The following is a 25632-nucleotide window of genomic DNA, read 5'->3' on the forward strand; positions in this document are numbered from 1 at the left end:
ACCGTACACGACCACTGTCTAACTCCCAGGAAGACTATCATGGGAGCCGGCTTCCTCTAAACCCGTCCAACCATATTTATGGTACACAGGTACAAATATTGATGACCGTGTTGAATACTGCATTTTTAAACCCAACTTGCCGGAAGGATGTCGAAGACTCAAATTATTGTGTCCTGTTTGTGATATGCTGCTCATCGAGTTTGCACAGCACTCTACAGTCTTGAAGCATGCGTGAAAAGTTGTTCATGCGTAAAAGTATTATTCATGTTAGTTGCACGTGCAGTGAGGGTTGTAATTACGGGGGAGGCACGTACCCCCCCCCCCTCCCATGGATGTTTGTGCCCCCGGGTACCTCCCCCCCCCCGTTTAAAATTTAAATTGAATACATATATGATATAGACCTACAAATTGAGAAATGTGTGCATTTCCACATGCCCCCCCCCCCTTCAGAAATTCGACCCTGCTGCGTGCAGTGCGCGGGATATTTAAATAGGATAATTAAAACTTGTTGAGTCCTTTCTTATTATCTTCGTGGACTGAACCGTTGATGTCCATTGACATTCAAATGCGACGGTTCATGCACTCCTTGAGTCCTACAATGTATCCTGGTTTTGAAATGCTTGATACTACAGTACAGTAGCGATGAAAAGAAAAAGCTTTAATTAGGACAGCTGCACTTTTCATCTTTAGTTTCTTTTCTTTTCTTTTTTGTCAATAGGCCTGGACCCTTTTTCTTAGGGTTTACCCCCAAAAAGCTTCTATTATGCTATCTGAAAGCACCGGACGGGTTCAGACTCAGATGCGTGAACAATTTCGCCCATGGAATAGTACATGAGTTGCGGGAACTGAATATGTAATAGTTTTATATTTATTAGTAATAAAATATGCAAAAACTGGTCGTGACACTATAGTATACGTGATTGCACTAGACCATGACATTTTAATCATTTATTCTGTCCGTCGTTGGCCAGTTGTCTTTTCGTTGTCACCTTTACTTCACGGGCCACCACCGTCGCTTGGGTATGTTGGGTGCAGTACGTTTGGTTTAAGCAAACACAAGCCAATCAAAAGTCACATTATATCGTTCAATGTCTATGTCAAGTGGCATGCAAGCCGCTCAAACGGTCTGTGGCAGGCATCCTTTGTGTGGCATCCTCACCCCTCCTAGTCTGAGTATCACCGTTGTCAACGGAGCCAAGTCTACGCCATTAGACTAAACCCTCCCGGTCTGCCGTAATAATAATTTAAAGGGGCACTACGTCCGGAATGCGCCCAATTGGGCTACAAAACGCGATTCAAACGAAATGATATTAAAATTATTGGACAGAGCATTAAAAAGCAGGAGATAAACTTCCACACAACCATCCTTTAAAAACTGGACGTTTTAATGTTATCGTTGCCAGAACCATGCGAGTACGAATTTCGGGGGTCAAAATTTGGACTTTAAAAAATCGAGCTGTTGAGTGCTAGTTGTTAATTGTGCCACACAGTGCGTCGCATTATGCGCATGTGCGAGAAACAACATTTGTGTATTGTTCGCTCGTACCCTGTTTGCAGGGCGGGGGTACGAGCGAATTGTGTATTGGTGACGTGTGGCGTACATTGAATGGACATGGCTGGAAATACGTACGTATATGCGTATGCCACAACATGTCTGCGCGTCCAATGTTAAACCGTTTTTCCCCGTCTTTTCTCGGGAACGGTAAGGCATAAGGTTAGTTTCCTTTCAACCAGACATTTGAAATAGAATAAGTAAACAATCAAAAATATAACATTTTCGGGGATTTCCGGCTGTAATCCCCCTACTATATATTTTTTTGTAGACAGCGCCTCAGGCCGTGCGACTTTGCAGGTAATACAGGGCACTCATGATCTCGAGCCTACAAAGAAACCCGGCCGCCAAGACCGTAGTGAGCGTTTTCTTATCAAAATAAGCCCCACCCCGGCACAGCCCTGAAAAACGCAGGAGTTTTAACAATGGAACCACAACAGTTCTACCCATATGATGATGGAGTATGGAATTAACTAAGTTGAACGATATCTGGGAGCTCGATATTAATCTATTGAATTGAATAATAAGGCCTTTTATTACCTTGCATCCAGGCATCAATGTGACCCGAATGCCATTGCTCGGTGACAACCGCAGCACGAATGATTTCAACGTGTTTCCCATGAATCCCATTCTTTCGGATTCGAAAATCTTCCAACACCCGTCTCCCTTAAATTGATTTAACATGCCAAAACATCTCCTCGAAGTATGAAATATTCCATCACACAAGATCTTGAATGAAAACCTCCATGCTCATAAATCAATCGGTTTAGATGCAAAAAGTCAACCCAAAACACATACCATAATAGACAGATCATAAACTGCATGGCAAAATAGTCAGTTTTACATAAAAAGAGTTCATCTTATACCGCACAAGTGATTTATTGTAACATTATGATGTCACGGCAAACTTCCTTCGGTGAAGGGCAAAACCTAATTTGAAACTTCCTTTTATTGCCAACCCGATGTAAGCATTCACATTCCAACGTAGACCAACAATACGCTTCTACTAATGCTGCACCGGTCGTATCGATTACTAGCAATTATCCTCTATCGATTTTTCTGCTTCCCGAATTTTCAGTGGGGCAAGTCGCACAGACTGAACAGCCGCGGCTGCGGCAGTCAAAATCTGTTCGCCACAATTGGTATAGCATGTCTGAAAACTAATTAGGCTTCTCTAAGTGTGATCTGAAATAATCCCAACTTCCCGACACGTAATAGTTGCATTGCCATTCCAGTAAGTTAGCCATAATTAAAGGTATCACAATGTGACTGCGTGCCTGACGTGAAAATAGTATTAATTATTGTGCAATTAAAACAAAAGGTGTAATCCCTTGACAAACATGTTCCTAGAAATCAGATAAAAAGATACAACATAATAGAGTATAGGAAAACGTGGATAAAGCATGCAGTTCGTTTTTCCTCGTTCCTGTTTTCGTTAATGTTTTTACCGGGTATTTTTTTCATATTGCAATGGGTAGAATTGTATCGGTTGATGTGATGATTGTTGTCTGTAATGTGCTCCCCTATGTTCACAATATCGTGTAGTACATGTTCAATATAGAGTGGCGGAATTAAAGTACCTACAATGTACTGTACAAAATCATGTACAGTGCGCGTGTAGGATAAACTCATTACTCGAGTCTCCTGAACCAGTGCGCATGCCATAGAGCCGGGTCACGTGCCGTCATGGGCGGCTGGGATAGGAAAGGGTTTAAACATAATGCCTACGCCAAAAACATTGTTGTTTATGTGTTGAACATTTTTATCTTTTATTCAGAAGAGGAAATTGTGCGCGAGTTAGTGATTAGTACCTCATCAGCGACCTATCTTTCGCATGAGTTAAGGCCCGTACTGTTTGCATTTAGTCCTTGACGTAATTTTGTTTCCTGAATGGAACTTGTAACAGATAAAGTTTTTTAACCCTCAATATTTCTCGGCTGGAGACCGGCTGTAAATTGTGAGATCGGACAAAGGGAAAGACGTGCGCCTTATATTCGTATCCGAAGGAAAAATATTAAGGCTTATTACTCTTAATAGATCAAATCATATAACTCGATAGTCTTTTTTATGGGAAAAGCCAAGCACAAGGACTCCCAATAGACCGAGAAGCCGTAGAGCACACGATACCTTAATGTTTAAGATGACTTGAGCAATAAGGCTGCTGGAGCAGTTCCGAATTCTTGTTGAACACAAGTTGTTGCGCTTTCAGTCGATACGAAGGCGTACATCCGGGGAGGGCGATCCCCCTTTTTTGACCGGGGGGGGGGGGGAAATGGACCATTGGTTCACCCCGCCATATTCTGTGTTGAGAAACAAAGAAATGGTGATTTTAAGGTTATCTTGTAACTTTCCGATAGTCCAAAGTTCAGAAAATCGGAGAGCAATCATTGCAAAAGCTTTAAATGCACCATTTTCTGGTTCAAAGAACGTAAGGGCGCAAGATTACATAATATGTACATTTGTATCATGAACAGCACCCCCTACTGTCATGTGTCGTCCATCCCCCCCCCCCCCTCTCTCTCTCTTCGAATATCTACGGTTGGGCAGTTTAATGCAATAGGATTTTTATGACTTAAATACATTTAAAACAGCTTTCTTGCCATGACAAACTATGACTTTCCACCTCCTTTGTAGCAGTAAAAGGGAGAAATTTCAACATTTTAGTTTTTATGCTAATGAAAATTTCCATATTCATGAGCCAAAACGTGATGTCATTCCAGGCCAGTAGTGTTTCCATAGCTTTGTGTACAAAATAATATATCAAACTTTTCTTCATTTTTCTTGGAGTAAGTTCCACTTTTTACTAATTTATCATGTTAAACAGCTTGTTTGTTCAATAGTAGTGGCCAATATTTCTTGAAAACCTGTACTGTTTAGGTCAAAAAAAAAAAATATGTCGGTCTCTGGTCAGCGCGCGCGTCGATTTTAATCATGCGCGTCGATCTTTTTTTTCCCCAAAATGTTCCGCGGTAGCTCCAACAGCGCCCTCTATTTCCGCACCTCCTCAATTTTTTTTTTACCAAAGAGCACCAAGGAATGGGAAATTGCACCAAGGCAAATGATCGAAAGCACCAAGGCAAATTATGGAGGACACCAATGTACACGAGGACACCAAAAAAGCAAAATAGTACCCACCTTGTCTTCAATCCAAGCTTGAAGAAAAAAAAAAAAAAAGCCGCGTGGCCGCGTCAAATCCGGAACTTTGGTCTGACCAGAGACCGAATATTTTTTTTTTGGCCTTATATACATTTTTGACTAGGAGTATACCTTGCGTGACAAAAGCGAAATAGCGCCCTCTGATGAAAAGATTTGCTAATAACTGAATAGACCACTTTTTTATCACTTCCATTGAAAACAAGTATTTTAAGATCTTGTATGTATTGTTGCAACACACATCATAATGTGCATGAAAACAAGAGGAACTAAATTTCCACTGCATGTTTCCTTTAAGCATTTTTGGTCATCCCCCACCTCCACCCCCCCCCCGGCCCCCCCTGCAAATTTTCAGTACAGTGAATAAATAGGAGGGGGGGGGGAGACGAAGAAAAAAAGCTATACATTGCTCTGGCTCCTGAAATCTGTGCCAAACCGCATTTCTTGAGTTGACTGGTGTTTTTGCTTGACAAGTCAAGCTTGAGTTTCTTGGGTGACCTTCCACTGATTGACTTCTCATACTTGCATGCTCTCATACACTAGTACACTCATTAATCATGTTTTTACCTAAGGCCAAAAAAGGTATCTCTACCTACCCTATTCTGACAGTTTTTATTGTTTTTATTGTTTTTATTGGAAAAATGAGAAAATAACACCCAAAACTATCAATTTCTACGTTTTACCATTGACTACACGCAGAAGCCTCCATATGATCGTACACAAAAAAATTGCAAAAAAACACACAAAAAATTCCCTACCTACCTACCTTATTTTAAAATGCCATGTAATCGGAAGTAGAACTTTTTTTGGCCTAATCATAATTTCTGAAGTTAACTTTGCTCGTCTAGTTGCCCTGCTGTCATCGTCTTAATATTATAGCCTTTTGGTATGTATTTGTCTTGTTTCTTTTGTATTTCTAGTTTTTGGATTTGTCCTGTACATGTATGTATATTTTTCCTATTCTTGTTTTTGTGCTGTTGAGGTCGAATCAATAATAATATTAATAATAAAAATAATAATAATTTCGGGGTAAAAAAAAAACATCTTGGATTTGCAATTGATTTTCCAACTATTTGTTTTTCGCCTGACAAAGGGCAATTTAAGTGATGACTTGTACTATTTAATTTGCAGATGACTAATAATTTGTGATTCGTCCTGTTGGCTTATTTATTGGTTGGTTACGCTTCGTTTAAAATAAAAGAAATATCGTTTTAGGAAACGGTAATAATCGCACCAGCTGAACAAAAAAATACAGAGAATCGAGTTCCGCTAAAGCAGTAGGGCGCCATCATGCGTCAAAATACATGTCATGCATGTAGTTAGCTCGGCGGCCCAACGAGTCCTGTTTCCCGGATAAAATATTTTGTTTAAAATTGCATGGTTCGGAAGCGCCCTTTCTACGGATGAAGCATTTGCGGAGGTGAGAAGTAACATTGTGACCATCTAGATTTGTAGCTCAAGTCGTGATGTACCTCTGCCTTTGAGTTGTAAGCCTGCAACAGTGCAAGTATACTTGTGTTAGTGTCGTGTTCGCTTCGCCTAGCCTGTGATCTGTCGAGACGAGCGAATGTTGACATGCTGACATGGTTGCGTTGGTAGTTAGGCGTGGTACACTAGGCCCCATAAATGTGGCCAATTTACTGGACTACTTCCGTAAATAAAGTCCAGTAAATTGGCCACATTCATGGGGCTAGTGGTACACATGCAGTGCAACGATGCGTGGCATGATGGATTACCCACTATAATTTCTATTCATGGTCTGATTGTATTTGCCTCTGAGGCTAGACTGCATAAGCCCCAGGCCAGCAGCAGGGAAAGAATGTTGCACTCTGACGCCACTTTTTTTCATAGGCCTAGGCCCTATCCCATTCTGAAGCCTGGTCAGTCATTGCAAAAATGTTGAAAAGACATAAATCTGGGACTGAAAAACATTTCCAGGAAAAAATGTTGCAACCTGACGCCACTTTTTTCTTCGTATATCATCTCAATGAAGGTCAGTCATTGCAAAAGTGATGATAAGACATGAATCTGGGACTAGGAAATACTTTAGTACTTTATAGTAGAAAATTTTCTCGACTCTCCATAGACTTTGTACACAACCAAAGAATTGGCATCTGCATACTACACTCTTTCCCCCAGTGGTTCAAGTTTGTGTTTAATTTTCAGAGGAAATTTTGAGAACTTGTCGTCTTAAAACTTTTCTCTGGAAATTACACAGAGATGAAATGACCTCAAGAGTTTATATCAGAGTTTGTTGTGTTCACATTTTAGAAATTAAGCAGGTAAGATGTCCTCCACACCATGGTGAATATTGAAGGATTGTATTCCAAACAATTCATTTAAATGACATTGTCATCATGATCATAGATGTGTCATTCATGTGACTCCCACTGTTCTTTTGCAAGCTTCATAGGCCATCCTTTAGAGTGGGGGAGACATTTTCAACTAAATATTGTAACCGATCCCAAAACAGAAGAACTGCCTTACCTGCAGTGCGTAATGAGAAAATGTCAGAATCTGAAAGTAGTAAACACGTTTTTAGTTTGGCCTATGCACTTTAATTTTTTTTTAAATAGATTTTCCCGTTATTTATAATTCTAAATACATTTTTGCATGTGGTACCTCACCGGAAAGAAGGCTGGATGTCATTAGCCTTTAGGGACATCGTTGAATAAGGTTTTTCCTCACCTACCCCCCCCCCTCCCCATAACCCACCCCCCCCTCCCAAAGCCCAAACCAAAACATCTGTAACTACAAAATACCAGGAAGGAATACAAGTGAATTGCCGTGGCCTCGGGGTGTGGAGCATTGAACTCGTGGTCTGCAGTTAATTGTGGCACGTTGAGGGTTCGAGTCCAGCCTGGGGTTGTGGTGCATGTGCCCTTGGACAAGGCACTTTGCCACTCATTGCCCAGGAGTAAATGGGTACCTGGGAAGACCTGGTTGATTCTAGCTGCCTTGCACCGAAATGGCAGCATCGAGCTGTATACTCCCCAGGGAGCTGAGATAGTATTTGGAATGTTTCATTTGCCCATTGATCAGGGGTAATAATAATGTAAAGCGCTCTTTGATCTTAGTTAAAAGCGCTATAAGTATCTATTATTATTAACCCTAACTTTCCCACATCATCCCAAATCCTCCAAAATGCTTTTTGCAAAATGGAGTATGTTGCACGATTGAGGCTATGGCAAAAATGTGTAGCTGATATTGGAGGATGCACTGTGTCAAGGTCTTGGGCCAGACCTTGTGTTGTTTATATAATGATATAATATAATATATAATAATATATTTATTTTATTATATTATAAGGTCTTGGGCCAGACCTTGTGTTGTTTATGCTCAGCCGTGCATACATTTAGGCCTTGATTATTCTTAAAATCCTCCACAATGCTCCAGGATGCCACTGGCTCTGCCTCAACATATTGACAGTGATTGCTGGAGGATTTTGCAGGATTGAGGAAGTGGTGGTCACCCACCCAAGGACCACATTCAAGAAATAGGCCCTAACAGAGGATTGTGCAGGGTTGAGGCTGTATACAATTTTTACGTGGAGGTAGTTGGAGGATATTGCAGGATTGAGGTTGCAGGGAGTTAGGGTTAAGGTAGAATTTTTGGCAATATGTTAATTTTTGTTCAGTCTTTCCCTTATCATGCTCTTATCATGGAGGTAGGAAACACGCTCTTATGCACGCACAAGTTGAATAAGCACATACAATCACAGACTACAAACTTGTGTGTAAAACTACAGTGTACTTGTACATGTACATGTGCTTAGTACAGGCACCGAGTCCAAATTTGTAAAGTTCAATGGGGTCAGTTTTACTTCCGTTGAATTTGAAGTTAAGAGGACTGTTTAATAGTCTGCAGTTCTGCACGTATGCCATGCAAAACTCTTTAGCCTTTGAACAGCTTTAGCCTTTGAAACTTGACTTCCCCATCCTGGTGTGTAGATTTTCAAGAGCAGGGAAGCACTGGCATTTGTGCTGGCATACACAGCCTATCCCTCACCACCCAACCAAATCCCACCTCCCCCAAGATTTAATTTCCTCATTTAATAACAATAATAATTCTTGATATTATGTACCCTTAACCCTAACCGCCCTGAATCCTCCAAAATCCTTTTTGCAAATTGGAGGAATTTGCAGGATTGAGGTAACATGGCAAAAGTGCATTTCTGATTTCGGAGTACGCACTGTGTCAAGGTCTTGGGCCGGACCTTGTGTTGTTCATGCTCAGCCGTGCATAAATTTAGTCCTTGATTATACTTGACATCCTCCGCACTGCTCCAGGATGTCACTGCCTCTACCTCAGCCTATTGACAGTCATAGCCGCAGGATTCAGGCAGTGGTCACCCCTCCATGGACCATATTCAAGAAATAACGGAGGAATTTGCAGGATTGAGGCTATATGCTATTTTTCCATGAGGCCAATTGGAGGATTTTGCAGGATTGAGGCTACAAAAAGCAAAAAGGCCTAGGGAGTTAGGGTTATTAAGGAGACATTTTTTGTCATAAGTCACACCGTAGGGAGTCACAGGGAGACACCGGACATTAACAACTCCTATTTAGAGGCAAAAGTTTACCGTCGCAAATAGGCTAGATCGATTGCTCGTGGTCCAAAACATAAATATACCAAAATTTGTGGGGGTAGGATAAGGAAACATTGGGATTAGGGGTCGTTAAAGTTGGAAAAAAATGTGTGCACAAACCTATGGGAATGTCTCTCTGAGGTACAATTTCCTGTAATTATTATTATAATAAAAATGTATATTTATAAAGCGCATGTATCCACCAATATTGGTGCTGTGGGCGCTACTGGTACATCGTCGTTGAAAAGATCCTGATAATGTGGGTTTTTTTTTTTTTTTTTCAAAAGCAGAGAAACATATCGCTGTTCCATTGTTTTTCGCTGCGTTACACCAGCCTCAGCAAAATAGGTTTAGAGTATGGTTGGAGTGCCCTAGTATTTGAGATTTTGAAAGATAAACGCAAAGTCCGTTACTGAAAGTATATTTTAATAACCATTGTGAAACTGAAAGGAAATATAATTGTTAACAGTAACAGTTGTCATAAGTTTGAAAAATATCTATTGTATTTTTCAGTTCACTTCAATGAAACAGATATTTTCACATCGACTTCATAAATGGCATTTAAGAATCAATTTTAAGAGAAGTTTCACAAGAGCTAACAAAAAAAACCACCACAAAAGACTTGGATTGCCATTGTGGCTAATTAGGCCTATATTGAAATTTATAATAATTACAAATCGGAACAAGAGCCATTTAAGCATTTTCCCAAATAAATGTTCAGCTTTTCAACTGATCCACTTGATCTTTGACTTGCCTTTTTTTCCACTTCACTCCCCTCCTATTTTCAGAAGACAAACAAAGATAACTTCTAATGGCATTTTTTTTTGGGGGGGGGGATGGGTAGTGTCATCTTTATTCCATATATGCGCTACAATTGAATTTTGTTGTCAGCATTAAAATTTGCTCAAATTGCAATATTGGCACTTTAAAAGATCCCGTTGGCACTTAATTAAGGCCTACAAACAATTGCGTGTTTACAGTAAACTGACCTACATGTACCTGGATTTTATTAGGCCAAATTGCCGACCTCAAACTTTTTATTGCCACATTTGGTCCAAAAAATTATAATAAAGTATATTTTGGATATAAAAAAGTCTTCTCTATGGAAGTTTTTTGTGTGTTATTGGTTAATTAAACAGGATAAGTAAACAGAATACCGTTAAAAGACCAAAAGACCAGGCATACAACTTTTCCTCGGATCCGCTGATTTCCTCTAATTTTACTTTTCATGTATGCCATTACAACTTGAAAAACACTGTACAAAGTCTTGTGTGGTTTGGAATTTTCTCGTTTTTTGTGTGTAAATTCCCAGTTGCATACCTGAAAAACAAACACACACAAAAGTTAGAAAATAACACTATTTTCCTACATGGCGTTCATGTATAAACAAAATTGGTTTCGCTGCCTAACCCTTTTTTTTCTTTGCACATGTAGACATGAAGCAGTAAACCAAAGGAGCTGCACACTCGCCATTGGTTAGTGGACACCATGGGTAAAGGTCATCAAGGTCAAGGCGTGTCAGAGGTCAACACACACGGCAACTACTCATGGGAGGAAGTCAAGGAGCACAGTACTAAGGCGGACAAATGGGTGGTGATTGAGGACGGGGTGTATGATGTCAGCCAGTGGGTGAAGAGACACCCAGGGGGTTACAAGGTGCTGTCTCACTACGCTGGCGAAGATGCTACGGTAAGTTGGTTCAAAGATAGATTTTAGACTTTGCGTTGCTTAAAGAGCGTATACGTCTCACTGGTACACATTAACTTTTATGTGAAGGTCTTGGTACCAAACACTGACTAGTCTAGTCACAGATTCCCATGTTTGAGTTTACCCGCTTGTTATCTGCGTGATCAATCGAAGGGACGTTGAGATCATCAATTTCAATTTGATAATACAGCGTGTGTCAATAAAAACGCAGGATTCAAAGCAATTTTTTTTCTGAGAAAATCATGCTACTGGTGTGCCTAATTTGATAAGGATTTGATTTCATCTTTGACAAGATTTTTGTTTGGTGGAATTTGGACTTTTGGTTCAAAAGTTTTGTGAAGCCCTTCTGAAGCGGGTTGGCCTGATTCAATGACCTTAACACAACGACCAGTTATGTACAATGCAGGTATGCATTGAAGACAATTAAACCAGAACAACAACTGATGATAAGTATCACTTAAATTTAATAACTGGACTATCATTGTTTCAAAGCATCATGAATGTCGTCTCTGACATATCAAATAACATTGATTGTGGACTAAAGGATTATGTAAACCTAATCCTGCCACACATGTCCTTCTTTGTGATCCACAAATACTTTCACCTGTACTGAATTCAAACCTTTCATTAGGTATGTGTGATTTCACAAATCAGACCAGCTTGGAATTTATAACCCTTCTTCAATGTACTCTATCTCTGGACAGGATTGTCCAAATGAGATGGGATAAAAAGCATAGTGAAGAGAAGGAAAGGTACTTTGAAAAGAGGGTTAACATTATGATGAATAGGGGTGGTTTACATTCTTAATATTTTTGTTTCTAATCCTGCATTTTTATTAACACACGCTGTAGTCGTCAATTCGCAATATTTTCAATATGTGGTAAATTAATGCTTTGTTTTCTTTTGAAAGATGCCCATTTATTGCCCTATGATTGGATGGACCCAGTCAGGACAAAGAATAATGCAAACAATTAAACACACATTTTTTTGTAGATACCATCTTATACATGGTGCCCAGATGCGCTGTATTCTCGTAAAATCTCGCAGGTTTTTCTGGTCAACTTACACACTCTATTGCTGTAAATTTGGTCAGACCGGCTATGGCATAGCCTCGGTAGAATTGCAAAAGGCTCACACAATGAATGGGAAACCAAGCATTAACCTTCAGAATGAGATTTCAACATTTTCAAAGTGGGAGGCTAAAGCCCCTTTAATATCCAAACTCTCCAATCTACTCTTTTGGAGGTCACAAAGTAATCTTAAAATTAACAGGAAAAGCCCATAGACGTTTATTGTCACCCATTCCCCGGCTTTCTTCCTTTTCGAACATGACGTCAAAAAGCCTTGCACAATTGAAGAATGACTGCAATTGAATCGGCTTTGAAAAACGAGACGATATTTCCAGCTCCTATTTCCTGTCTCTTCTCAGGATGCTTTTGTCGCCTTTCACCCCGACAAGAGCGTGGTCAGGAAATACCTTAAACCTCTCCGCGTCGGATCGTTGTCATCGGAGGACGCAGTCAAGGTTTGCAAATAATACCTATCATCTTGACCTTTAGGACGAAAGCGACTTATATAAATAGCACGTCTTGGATTTCAAGCTTTTTCAGTCAAGTTTTTCAAGTGTTCAAGTTTTTTCCCTTTCAATTGGCAATTGATTGTAACTTTTATTAATGGTGAAATTTAATTTTGGGAATAGGAAGAAATAAATCGGGGGGGGGGGGGAAACATTTATAATATAATGGTGAGAAAAAGTTATTTACTTTTGTTTATTTTTAAAAATATTTTTTGCTCTTTTTTGGAGGACCTAGGGATTTTGATCGCTGGAAAAAAAGCGTTTTGAAATAAGAAGTTAGCCTATGCTGTTTATTGAAATTTATGAGGTCTATTCTACCTTTAGTTGTGGAAAGAAGCATTATGGCTTTTCCAAAAGTTGGGGAAAAAATCCCAATGTGGTAAACGTGCTCCCTGCTCATATATCATTCAGACAATTTGACAGAGTTCACTGCTTTTGTTTGGTCGAATGTGAGGCACTCTGGCAAAATGACAAAATGGAAAAAAAACCCCAAAAAACAAATGAGGATGACTTTTATTTCAATTTTCAGATTTAATGTTATTTATAATTTTTGATATGTCTACTGCACACATACCTGAAAGAAATAATATAAAAATCTTGGAATAAAAGTGTTTTGAATAAAAAACATTTGGCATGTTTCAATTTTAGGACGACAAAACTCAAAACTTTACAAGTTTTTAGGGGGTGATTTTTAAACAGCCATAACTTGTCAATGGAATATCCGATTGAAATGCAACAGACAAGGTAAGGAGAAATTCATTCTCTTTCCTTGTATCTGCATACCCTCATTTCAACCTCTGCCATTTTGCCAAAACGCCTCACAAATATAAGCAATGGTCAGACAATGTCCACTACCTGGCCCATGTTTCACCCTCCGAGTCTCGGTTCTCACACAGGCGACCATCGTAAGTGACATGAGGGACCTGCGCAGCAAGGCAGAGGAGATGGATCTCTTCACTCCCAACCTCTGGTTCTATGCTGCCCACTTGGCCCACATTGTAGCCCTTGAGGTACTCGGTTGGATGGTCCTGTGGTATTATGGAACAACATGGCTACCCCTTTTGATCACTGCTGCATTGCTCACAACTTCACAGGTTAGCATTTTTTGCATAGGTGGCGAGCAACTTTCGTAGCCGTTTTGTTTTTCCATAAGTTTGTTACATGAATAGAACTGGACTTAAAAAAAAAGTTTTCTTCAATTTATTATTATTTTATTTTGTCATTTGCCTCTGAAGAAGATCTTGCTATGGTAATATCGCAATGTATATTTCAGGTCAATTCAGTCAGAAAGCAATTTGCAGCAGTTTTATTCATTTTCATGTTTTATTTCTGGTAATGAAACCAGGGATTCCTATGGCACCGTAGCTGGCAGGCTTGAAGACAAGACTGCCAAACATTCTGGGGTAAACCCATGGAATCATGTAATCTATGGAATATCCCCTTGCACAGCAAGGGTCTATGATAATGCGAGCAGATTCGGCGATTAATTATGCAAAACAAGACTGCGTCTTGACCTCGGGATTCTGACCATTCAGCGGGCGCCTTCTTTCGGGTCTTCCTCAACCCAGTATTGTATCACAAAGACATGACAGCCAAATTGACCAATCAACAGCTTAGTCCGCATTTCTGATCAAAGTGATGTCACAATTTCTAAAGTCAAGTCTGATTGGCTGGCACGTGGGTTTTCCTCAACCCGTTATTGTATTACAAAAACATGGTAGCCAAATTGACCAATCAAGCTTAGGCCTTATTTCCAATCAAAATAACTCACAATTTCTAAAGTCAATTCTTATTGGCTGGAGCGCGGGATCCCATAAAATTTGCATTGCTCTCATATACCAGACGTTGGTTACGGAGCTGAGAGGACTCCATTGGATGGCGGGCTCAGACAAGGTATCATGCAGGGACTGAAAATCAAATCCACAAATGTGGATCCAGGCAGTAATTGAACTGGAGCAACAGAGGTGTAAGGCAAGAAAGGGGGCCAGCACATAAGCATAACCCAAGTGTCCAGCTCTTTGACAGCCTTGTGGTCGTACAGTGGTTCAAAAAATTAATTTGAATGGCAAAAACAAACATACAGATTTTGTATTTTTTCACTTTTTTTTTCCAATTCAGGCCCAAGCAGGGTGGTTGCAGCATGACCTGGGTCATCTGTCTGTCTTTCGTCGGTCTCGCTGGAACCACTGGCTGCATTACTTTGTCATCGGCGGGATGAAGGTAAGAGCCAGTAGACTCCAAAATTCTCGTGGAGAATCTCTAAACTCCTTGGCATTTGTACAAGGAATCTTCCCTAATCTGTGAATGTGTTATGTAACAGCCTGTTCCTTGTACTTTATGCAAAGGAGAGACACTGAGCCCTTTGTATGTACACTACTATGGCTGCTGGATCCCTGGAGGGGCAATGTAAGAAAAATGCCAATGAATTCCGAATCTTTTACTGATAAAAGTGTAACATAACGTCTGTCACAAGCCAGTACGGCCCATCAGGCCAGCGTTTATCTTCGGTTTTAGAGACATGAAACAATTGAGAATATTTCTACTCCTTCTGGATGGGATGCCAGTCCATCACTCCCTAGCTATTAAATGCCGGCTACCATTTATACTCCTGAGTGGAAGAGGCAAGTTGGGGTGAAGTGGCTTGCCCAAGGACACAACATATGGCCAGCAGCTGGATTCAAACCCCTGACCCTCTGATCATGAGTCACAAACTCTAACAACTAGGCCACACTCCCCAACAAATAAATTGCTTAGTGAAAATTTAAAAAAAAGCTAAAATGTAACTTTTTCAAGCATTAAATGCTGGATGAAATTGAAATATTTCACACAATAGAAATTAAATGCACGTGAATGGAACGCAACCATTCCCTTTTCACAATGCGCTTACTCCAAAATTGTCAGTTTCTATATGGAGTTTATTCCACTTCCTGTTTCAACCGTATTCATGATACGAAAAATGGCACACCATTATTATTATTTTTTTTTTACTTTTTATGAAGAATGGTTGCTGGTTTGCTGTAGACTAAGATTAAAAGAGTCTATCATTTACCTGAATAATTTTAGAAACTTAGTTCCCTAATTTTTTTATGAATTCAAAATGAAGTCTACAAATATTACATATGTTACAGGGTATCTTTATAAATCTGTTTTTCTGTCAAGTTTCTGTCAAGCAGCGCTCTAGGCAGAGTAAATTTGCCAAATTTCTTATGGGTCCAAAAGTGGTCATGTGACCTTGTACTTCCAAGGTACATAATTGACAACAACGGAAATAAAGTTTCCAGTTGTACCCCATCTACTTCTGTACAGGGTGAGTCAAAAAGAAAGTGACATGGATTAATGATTTTTTTTTCTTAAAAAGCAATCAAATTTGATACACCAATGAAGTATGTTTTAAAAGAGCATGTTCTTCCAATCATTTGAGGAAGAAAAAAGAGTTACTAAAATTGATCCATGCTAGCAGAAGATACGCATTTTTTTACTAAAAGAACTTATTTTTAATAGCCGTCCATGGAATGCCATTAGAAGCTATTTAGCTGAGTGAGAACCACAAATTACACACAGGCATTCAAATACAAATGAGATTGTAATTATTCTGAGTCAAGACTCAAAACATTATATTTACTGTCAAATTTTGTGTTTTGAATATGAGGAACAAGGCAACTTTCTTTTTTCTGAAAATTTTGAAGCCATTTTTGTCTGTTTTCCTTTGCAAGTTTTCGTTCATTCACGGAGGTGGGAAGCTTGTCCATGTTTCATTGTATTTAATGGGTGTTCATCAGCTGAATATTGTGGGTTTTTTTTTTATTAAAATAGACATTTTAACCCATAACTTGGGAATAGAATATGCAAATAACATGGAATTTTCACATTTACTATTCAATAACATGTACTTTATTCCTATGTTATTTTTATGAAGTGGAGTGAGCCACATATTTAAAAACAATATTTTTTCTAATTCGGTCACTTTCTTATTGACTCGCCCTGTAAAGATGTCAAAATAACGTTCAATAATTTTATCTTTAAATTGATGGCATCTCAAGTATTTACTCTAGGTCACTGCTAAGGTTAGAAATTGTTTGTAATTTAGAAGTTACGAATTTTCTTGTTTATAAATTTTTTTCCCCTTCTCTTTCTAGGCTGCTTCTGCTCACTGGTGGAACTACCGTCACTTCCAGCATCACGCCAAGCCCAACGTGGTCAAGAAGGACCCTGACATCTCCATGCCATACTTGTTCCTCTTTGGAGACAAGATGCCTGTCAAATGGGCGTCATCGAAGAGGGGCTTCATGCCTTACAACTACCAACAGAGTTACTTCTTTCTGAGTAAGTCACTCCCGAGTCAAGAAATTTGTTGACGTTTGCATATGTGTTAAAATTCTCTGAGTATGAAACGGCCTTTACCCTAACCCCCTAGGCCCTTAATTGGCTATAGGAACCATCCTCAATCCTACCAAATCCTCCAATTGCCAACATGTAAAGAATTGGATTCAGCCTCAATCCTCAAAAATCATCTGTTCTTGAATTTGTTCATTGGAAGGGTGACCATTGCCTCAATCCTTCAAAATCCTCCACCAATCACTGTTAATAGGTTGAGGCAGTGCCGGTGACATTTAGAAGCAGTGCGGATGACATTGAGCATGCTCAATTATGCATGGCTTAACATAAACAATGCAGGGTACAGCCTAGGAACTTGACAAAATGCATCCTCCAAAATCAACCAACACTTTCTTGCCATTCAGCCAAAATCCTCCAAAATCCTCCGAAACCACCTGGAGGATTTTGGAGGATGAGGAGGATTCTATAGGGTTAATGCAGTTTAGTCTGTTTTTTTTTTGTACATGTGATGTTGATGTAAACTTATTTCCCAATAGGCCTGAGACCTAATGAACAATCCGTACTTGGTCTGGCGTCCCAACTTCGCTCCCATATGTAAACAAAGAGGTTGCGTCATTAGGTATCAGGTCTATCGTGTAAAGTTTGCTTTATTTGGCTCACACGGCATTAAACTCTTAAAAGTTTTCAACAAGATGAAAGTTGAATGTCTTGTTTGTTCGGAACAGTTGTTTTTCTCCAAAATAATGTTTCAATTAGTACACTGGACTAATTGCGTGACATCATCATTTTGTTGTCTTTTTATGCAGTTGGTCCGCCCTTGTTGCTCCCCGTCTACTTTCACGTGGAAAACCTGTACCATGTTTTCTATAAGGGGATCTGGACAGTGAGTAATACATGCATTTTAACAAAAATACCACTTAAATGAATGGGAGGTTTGCGGTATATCTCAGGAGACGAACAGATGACTAACAGAGCATTCTGTTCGAAAGGTCGAGTTAAACTAACTGGTTCTTCTCAGAACCATACAACTCACAAGGAGATGTCATTCACATTGTGTTACCACAAACCTCCCATTCATTGATCATGTCCACCATGCAAACCCTTAAAGGGAATATACAACATTTGCAAACATCAAAAAACAAAACTACCAAATTTTTACAAAATACCTTACTAGGATGTTGGTAAATGACAGTTTAAAGCATCCTGTAAAATTATGGCACCTGGTGTGAAGTCATTTTCAAGAAAACTTGTATTTTTGTATTAATTTCCAACGGTGGTCGGCCGACCACCGTTGGAAAAACTTAACTAATTTTCAACTACTGCTCCAAAGTTACCCTTTTTTCAGTTCAAATTTCGTTTGCTATTGGTTACATGTTCATGATCGGGTGCAGGCCAGCTAGACTGGTTCCCTTACCATACAATTTTCCGGCATCTATAAATTGACCCATTTCATCTTTAGTGGAGTCAGGGAGCCAGACTACTTGAACATTTTTGTTTTTCTTGGTTTTTCCAGCATTTTCAAACAAAAAACTTCAAACATGTCAGGGTAACAAAATTTGATCTATTAGGTCAAAAAAAAAAAGTCTCCGGTTTCTGGTATGGAGCTTGCCCAAAAAGTGGTGCGGCGACGCGGCTTTTTTTTTTTTTTACCTGATTTTTTTGCTTCAAATGTCGGCTGATGACTGCAAATGGTGCCCGACTAAACTTAGTGCAAATGTATGGGAGTCCAGAGAGGCCACATAAAGCTTATTCTCGACCATAACCCAATCAGCGGCAGCAGCAGAATTCCAGTCAAACCAGTGAGTTTGGCGGTTTTGAGACATCATCTTTCATTGAAAAAAAAACTTTTTCATTTTGCCGACGCGCATGGCTACGGCGACGCGCGCGCATACCAGAAACCGGAGACTTTTTTTTTTTGGCCTTATACTAACCCCTCAATTAGTTCATTTCTGAAAATTACAGCAAAAGCCAATGATGTACATTCCCTTTAAGTCTCAAGTAAAATACAACTTATGAATAATTCCCAATTAATATATTTATTTTCTTTATCTTCATAAAACCAAAACTCCGTTCACAAACTTTCATTACCCTAACTCCCTAGCATGATTTACTAGGAACCATACCCGTCCGGGCAAATTCCAACACGATATGGGAAACTGCAAAAACATATTTCTGACTTTGATTCTTGAGGTGTGCCAACCAAAAAGACTGTTAGTTTAGGGGTACTGTACCCATCCTGACAGATTCCAACAAAACATGCCGTTGGGGTTTGATGGGTTGAGTTCCGTTAGGATTAATGGGACTTAGAACAGAAATAACTACATGTACTTGGTCATGAACTCATACTTTAGTGAAAAGAAGTAATGGCAAGTTGTTTTATTTATCAGTAGGGTCTGTAGTAAAGTAGAATGACTTAAACAAGTCTAATTCTCCTGCACTAAAAGTTACCTAAGATTGTTGCTATTTGTAACAATTCTTGTTCTCGTAGTTAATAGCCAATCAAGTAAGTGCATAAGGTGTGCTGTTGTGAGTCGCTCGCTCCTTACATTGTTTATGCGCCCCCAAAATATTAAAAGACAAGCAGATTGACAGCTCGGTGTTCAGATTGTGACTTGTTTTAACCCGGTGAGGGACAGAGGAGTGCGCCTTCCAACACAGCTTGCTGAACTGTCTCATAGTCATCCCTTTTAACATAGAAATATACTACGTACTTAGCGATGATCTTGTGAGACTTAGTGGGCAAATAAATCGGATGGCATGGGATTGAAGAGCAGCAAATGAAGTCTTGAGTGTCGATAACTCACAGTCATTCTTGAGGCTTCAGTCATCTGAGTACTTGAACGGGTCATTGTTTTTTCCAGCACGTTACAATATTGTTGAAATTTAAAAGAGTAATACTACTTCTAATATTAATTTCACTGAAAACTTCATTTTTAATTGAGCTCTTGTGGTAGCCAAGGGCATAGATTTGTTTTGACATCTGTGGGGGATGAATATGGAAAACATCAATACATTGTTTTGGATGTAGGAAATATAAAAAAAATGAAAGTGGAAGGCTCACTGGACACCATATAAAACTAGAAGCATATGAACGCATTTATCTGTACTCAGTTTCCATTTCCAATGGAAAGATCTGAAATGTACTTTGACGGTCTCAACTCATAATTTTCAAATTCATGTATTGTATATATCTTGTCTTGCCTTCCCTCGCCAAGGCTATGTCCATCCAATGTCAGATGTAGCTCTCATGATCCTTCCAAGTTGACCTGTCTTCTGCTTGTCTCGCCCGTGTCGTACCCATGAAAGCAGTGAGGTCATCCTTCCGTCTTCTTCTTTGCCTGCCTCTTCTTTTTCCTGTCCTTGGTTATCATTCGCGTATATCTGTTAATCTGTTTGCTGTTTGTCCATCTGTTGTCATTTCTGCGAGCCAAGTGCCCAGCCCATCTCCACTTCGACTCTTTTATCTTAATGTTGACATCCTTAACTCCCGTTTGCTACATCTCACATTGTCTCCTAATGAGATGTGAAGCATTTGTCGTTCCATTGCTCTTTTGGCTGACTGAAGTTTAAAGTTTCTACATTTTTTTTTTGTCCTTAGGATCTTGCCTGGACAGTCATCTTCTTTGTGCGACTCTTTGTCACCTATGGGCCTCTGCTAGGTGGACTTGGTGCCTTTGGCCTGTACATGTTTGTCAGGTAAGTTGAAAAACCTAAGTCTGTGAAAAATGAGTTGTAATATGCCAGTGCCATTTAAGTTATGTTTAGAAATCTTTCCGATGCGAACTGGACCTTTAGTGATCCAAATTTAAACTGAACTGGATGATAAACTCCAAAGATTTAGTCTTTATCAGTTCTTCAAAAACAGGTTTGTTGATAAAATAAATATGGAGTGTTTTACATCACATCTGCGCTAGATAATATCCAGGACCATTTGGGTTTTTAATGTACCTATATAAACAAAAAGAGTTTCGCTTTGTAAAAAAACAGAGATTATGATTTAAACTGTTTGTTCATGTGTGAGCTCAATTTCATGGCTATGCTTAGCATGGGCAAAGAATGTTTGCTTACCGTTGCTGAAAATTCTGGACTTCAAATGTAAGTACAGAATGTTGACCTGTGTCCGTGTGAACATTGTGTGCTTTCGTCCTTAGAGCAGATATTCTGTACTCGTGCAGTAAGCACAGATTGATGATTGTAAGCATAATTATAAAGTTGGACCCTGTTGTTTCAAGTCAATTTTTTCCCTTTGTACAGCAATGGACCGTAAGCCCTGCCCACTGCGCACTGGGCAAATTAACATGTGCTCCACTCTAATTCCACACTGCATTTTCCTGCCGCGCGCATCATACGCGCGGGCACGCATGTCGGACTTTTGTGCATGCACGTTGGACATAAATCACGGCTGTGATTGGTCAGAACACCATGGGGCGGTGCTTACTGGATCGGTCCATTACGTCTGCTAAGCATTTTTGCTGTGAGGTTATAGTCCACTTTTTATGTAGTCCTGAACAATTCTTACCAATATGCTCACACTGTTTAGACCAAAAATTGAAGAGTTGAAGCCAAACAAAGTATCAAATTATTGCCTTGCTTTTTTAAAAACTTTTATTCTGCCCAGGTTTCTGGAGAGCCATTGGTTTGTCTGGGTGACCCAAATGAACCACATCCCCATGGAGGTAGATACAGACAACCAGCGTGATTGGCTGACGATGCAGCTACAGGCAACGTGTAACGTCCATCCATCCTTCTTCAATGACTGGTTCACGGGCCACCTCAACTACCAGATTGAACACCAGTAAGAAATGAAGAGTTTCTTTCCAAAAACGCGATAAATGCCATTTTGTTACCTTTAGACCCCCGCCCTTTTCTGGCTGCCCAAAGTCAGTAACAACAGCAGTTATATTGTGAAACACAATTTAAGAATACAGTAAAGTAAAACAATGTAATTTAGAAACAGTTGTTATACTGTGTATGTTTTATAATGTCAACACCCACACTACTTCCAAATGCCTTCAAGTTATCTTCTGTTGAGTATGGATAACACTTCAAATCCCTGCAAAGTTCTTTTGTGTGGTTAAACTCAGTTCAAGCAGGCAGATTTGGTCACGTTTTACCGCCCTCCACACTGCTGTGTTTTGTGTGAAACAGAAACACTTATATTACCTTCACCGGAAACTGACCTGCAGGGTTTTACATATTGCTATGAATATTGACTTCCAACTAGGAGAGTTAATGCATACATGTGAGATATTCCCTCAAATTCATTTAATAAGACAAGCCGCACACCTTTCCGAATTTACCGATTCACAGATGATCGGGCCATCATACAGAGGTGTGCGCTGAAAAATCAGACTAATCTTACCATACACTGGGCGACGGGATAAAATCAGACATGTTCGATTTTTTCGCATCCGATTTCACCTGATCCGATGTCACCCGAAAGGTGTGCGGAACACTCCAATTTTACAGGATGCAATATTTATGTTAACCAATCAGATTCACGAGGAAGTCACATGATTCAAAACTGACGGCTGCCATTTTTGTCATGAACGATCATTTGTGACCGATTATAGAATGTAATTGGGCATGTGTGCAGGTTAACATTGCGGTCTCTGCAACGGTGAAAACAACCGAAGCGGTTTTTTTGATGATCCGATGAGCCGGTAAAATCGAGAAGTCGTGCGGCAGGCTTTAAGTCCAAGTGCCAAAATTCTAAACACTTGATTTGAGTTGGTTTTTTGTTCATGTTGACAGGCTGCTTTAGGGGCACGAAATCAAAATCTCGGAGCAAGACTTCTGAAAATGTTGATGTTGTGAACAAAACTTGGTTTTCAGATTTCTGTCTGACAAAAGTTTTCACCCAAGAGAGTAGTTATTTAAGAAATGCGTGTTGTTTTTGTTACAGCCTATTTCCTACCATGCCGAGACACAACTTCTATAAGATAATGCCGGACGTGAAGTCTCTGTGCAGCAAATACGGCTTAAACTACCAATCTAAGACACTGCTTGGTGCATTCGCTGATATTGTACAGTAAGTCTTTCATTTATTCCTTTTCTTTTCCAGTGGAAATCAGTGTTAGAGTGTCAGAGAGTTGTCTCATCAGATTTACAGGGGTAGGCCTAGGATTTTCTGAAAAGTGTCGGAATTATTTGAAGGCAGTGGGGTGCCAATGGTTGAGGTGTTGGATTCACGACTTACCAAATTGATTGCAATATTGAAATATTTTGGATTATAGTAATATGTTGAAAAAAATGAACGTAGATTAAATACAAAGTGGATGGATTGCCAACAGATCCACCCCTCAAGTATGCTGTTGATATATAATTTGGGATTTCAAAAGAAATTCAGCTGTTATCCAACAATATTTTTACCGGAATTTTCTTTTTTTAAAACCAGCACTTAATTGAAGAAAACAATGAATATTATAGGAACCTTGAGATGCAAACTGTTAAAATCAATGTTAGGCCCAAAAAAAAAATAAGTCAGTCTCTGGTCAGCACGCGCGTCGATTTTAATCATGCCCGTCAACCTTTTTTTCCCCAAAATGTTCCGCGGTAGCTCCAACAGCGCCCTCTATTGCCGCACTTCCTCAATTTTTTTTTACTAAAGAGCACCAAGGAATGGGAAATTGCACCAAGGCAAATGATCGAGGGCACCGAGGCAAATTATGGAGGACACCAAAAAAATAGTACCCCACCTTGTCTGTACAATCCAAGCTTGGAAAAAAAAAAAAAAAAGCCGCGTCGCCGCATCAATTCTGGAACTTTGGCCTGAACAGAGACCGAGTATTTTTTTTTTTTTGGCCTTACAGTGAAGTAACAATTACAGTCAGGTGTGAATTACATTTTTCTTTTTAGATTTTTTAAAAGAACAAACGTTCAATGAAAATATCAAGCAAACTTGATCAGAAATTATTGTAAAAAGATTAAAGTTTTCGCCATGCTCTTCAGCAAATTCATTTTTTCCTCTTAATCAATTTTCAACTTGTATGTCTTATGGATAAAACCCCCCAAACCATTATTTTTTACTTTGTAAGGCATCTGCAACCCTCGGAATTTTATTTTTTTTTGTAATTTTGGGCACAAACAGATCCACCTTGCGAGCAGACTGGTTCCTGCTCCGTACATTTTCAATACTAATTGTGGGATAGGAACCAGCCTACTTCACGAAAACGGAATTATTGTCAGGTTGCAAGTAATTATAAATTTGTAAAGTAATAGTTCAATAGCTAAACAACGGGTGATATCTCATTCAAAAGTGAATAACCATTTAAAAGGAGCAATTTTAAAAAGGAACATAATTTTTTGGATGAAACTTAAAAAAAAAAAGCATGGGAATGCAGCTCGAAAAAATTCAATATCATTAGTCCTTGGATGTTTTGTGTAGGCTTTTACTGGTGACTTTGTGACACTTCTATGTAGTAACTTACTTTAATTTGAATTTTCTCAACTATTTGATTTCAGTTCCTTAAAATCTTCTGGCCAACTTTGGTATGACGCCTACCACCATGCCTAAACATGCCCTCCGAAAGGTAGCTAACACCTATTTTCTATGTAAGCAGTGCCTTGTAAACAAGCAAAGTGCCCTTTAACACGGTCGTAAATTACTTGAATTCACTTCAAATTTTTTGAGAGGTGATTTTGACAGTGTGATTGGGGGTAAAGTCGAATAGTTTAACGTACAGTCTAAGGCTGCATCCGAATCAGTTGTCTAGAGCTGACAATAGACGTAGCCGTAGCTCTGGAAGCCCGTTTCGGACACGGCCTAAGTCAGGGGTCATTTAAGGTCATTGAGATCATTGCCAATAGAGGGCGCTGATTATTGATTGAGTAAGTAAGTTACTACAGATACCAATCATACATACCTGACACCCCCCCCCAAAAAAAGGGGGGGGGGGGTATTAAAAAACTCCAAGGTGTTTAAAACTTACATTCAGATAAACTTGATTTTATCCTCTCATATATATCACGTGCTATTCATTTTTTTTTTTTTAAGATATCACCCTTAAACTAGCCTATCACAATGTTGGTCCATCCACTCTGTTGCAAAACAGAGCTACGTTTTGTCTAGTTCATCCAAAATATATATATTTAAAACAAAAGCTCAAAGCCTGGTTCAGAGATTGGACCTTTCATTGGTACAAACCCTCAAGTATGAGGGCCTCAAATCTCTCTAAAATTTGAGGCCTATTTACTGGCATGCAACCTGAATCGGCCTGTACACTCTGCTGCTGTTTGGGGATTTTTTTTTCTCCAGTTGGGCTTATTTATCAGCCAAAAACACTTCAAAGGTAACAATGAGGTAATGAAGCTGAATATTATTGATCGTATTTACTGTTATTTGAAATTGGAACTTTCTTAAAAGATACATGCCATACATTCCCATATATTTTTTTGCTATGCACCTAGTTATCCGAATGCTAATGTATTTGGCACAGTTGTTAACAGAAACTTGTTGGACTTTCAAACAATCACTGAAGTAATAAATATTCTAGGGCTTGATTTGCAGGAAATGTAAAGTTGATTTGGGCTGCAAGTTCCATTGGAGAATTTTTGGGGGGTAAGGTTTGGAAGATGTACGAAGTACTTAAGAATTTCATGTTCAATTATCTTGCATTTGTTTGGTAGTCCAGTAAACTAAGGAATTTACTTTAAACAGGCAACAAATCTTTAAAAGATGAATTATGAAAAAGTATGCATTTTATTTTTAGTCTTTCACGT

General features: G+C 39.3%; 1 protein-coding gene across 4 annotated transcripts; it reads left to right on the forward strand.

The window, feature by feature from the left end:
• On the forward strand, positions 1–24484 carry LOC119740655 (fatty acid desaturase 2-like). 4 transcript variants are annotated; one of them, XM_038216023.1, is made up of 11 exons: positions 1–89; positions 10728–10982; positions 12430–12525; positions 13473–13670; positions 14695–14796; positions 16713–16899; positions 17718–17794; positions 20510–20607; positions 21530–21706; positions 22817–22942; positions 24376–24484. In XM_038216023.1, exons 2-11 carry the CDS (start codon positions 10782–10784, stop codon positions 24425–24427), a joined length of 1314 nt encoding a protein of 437 aa, XP_038071951.1. In that variant the 5' UTR covers positions 1–89; positions 10728–10781; the 3' UTR covers positions 24428–24484. The 4 variants fall into 4 exon arrangements, with proteins under 4 accessions (XP_038071951.1, XP_038071949.1, XP_038071950.1 ...); XM_038216021.1 differs by lacking the exon at positions 1–89 and adding an exon at positions 6006–6222; XM_038216022.1 differs by lacking the exon at positions 1–89 and adding an exon at positions 6006–6192.
• The last annotated feature ends 1148 nt before the right edge of the window (positions 24485–25632 follow it).

The sequence above is a fragment of the Patiria miniata genome, unplaced genomic scaffold (assembly GCF_015706575.1).
Source record: "Patiria miniata isolate m_02_andy unplaced genomic scaffold, ASM1570657v1 HiC_scaffold_5, whole genome shotgun sequence".
Lineage (NCBI taxonomy): Eukaryota > Metazoa > Echinodermata > Asteroidea > Valvatida > Asterinidae > Patiria > Patiria miniata.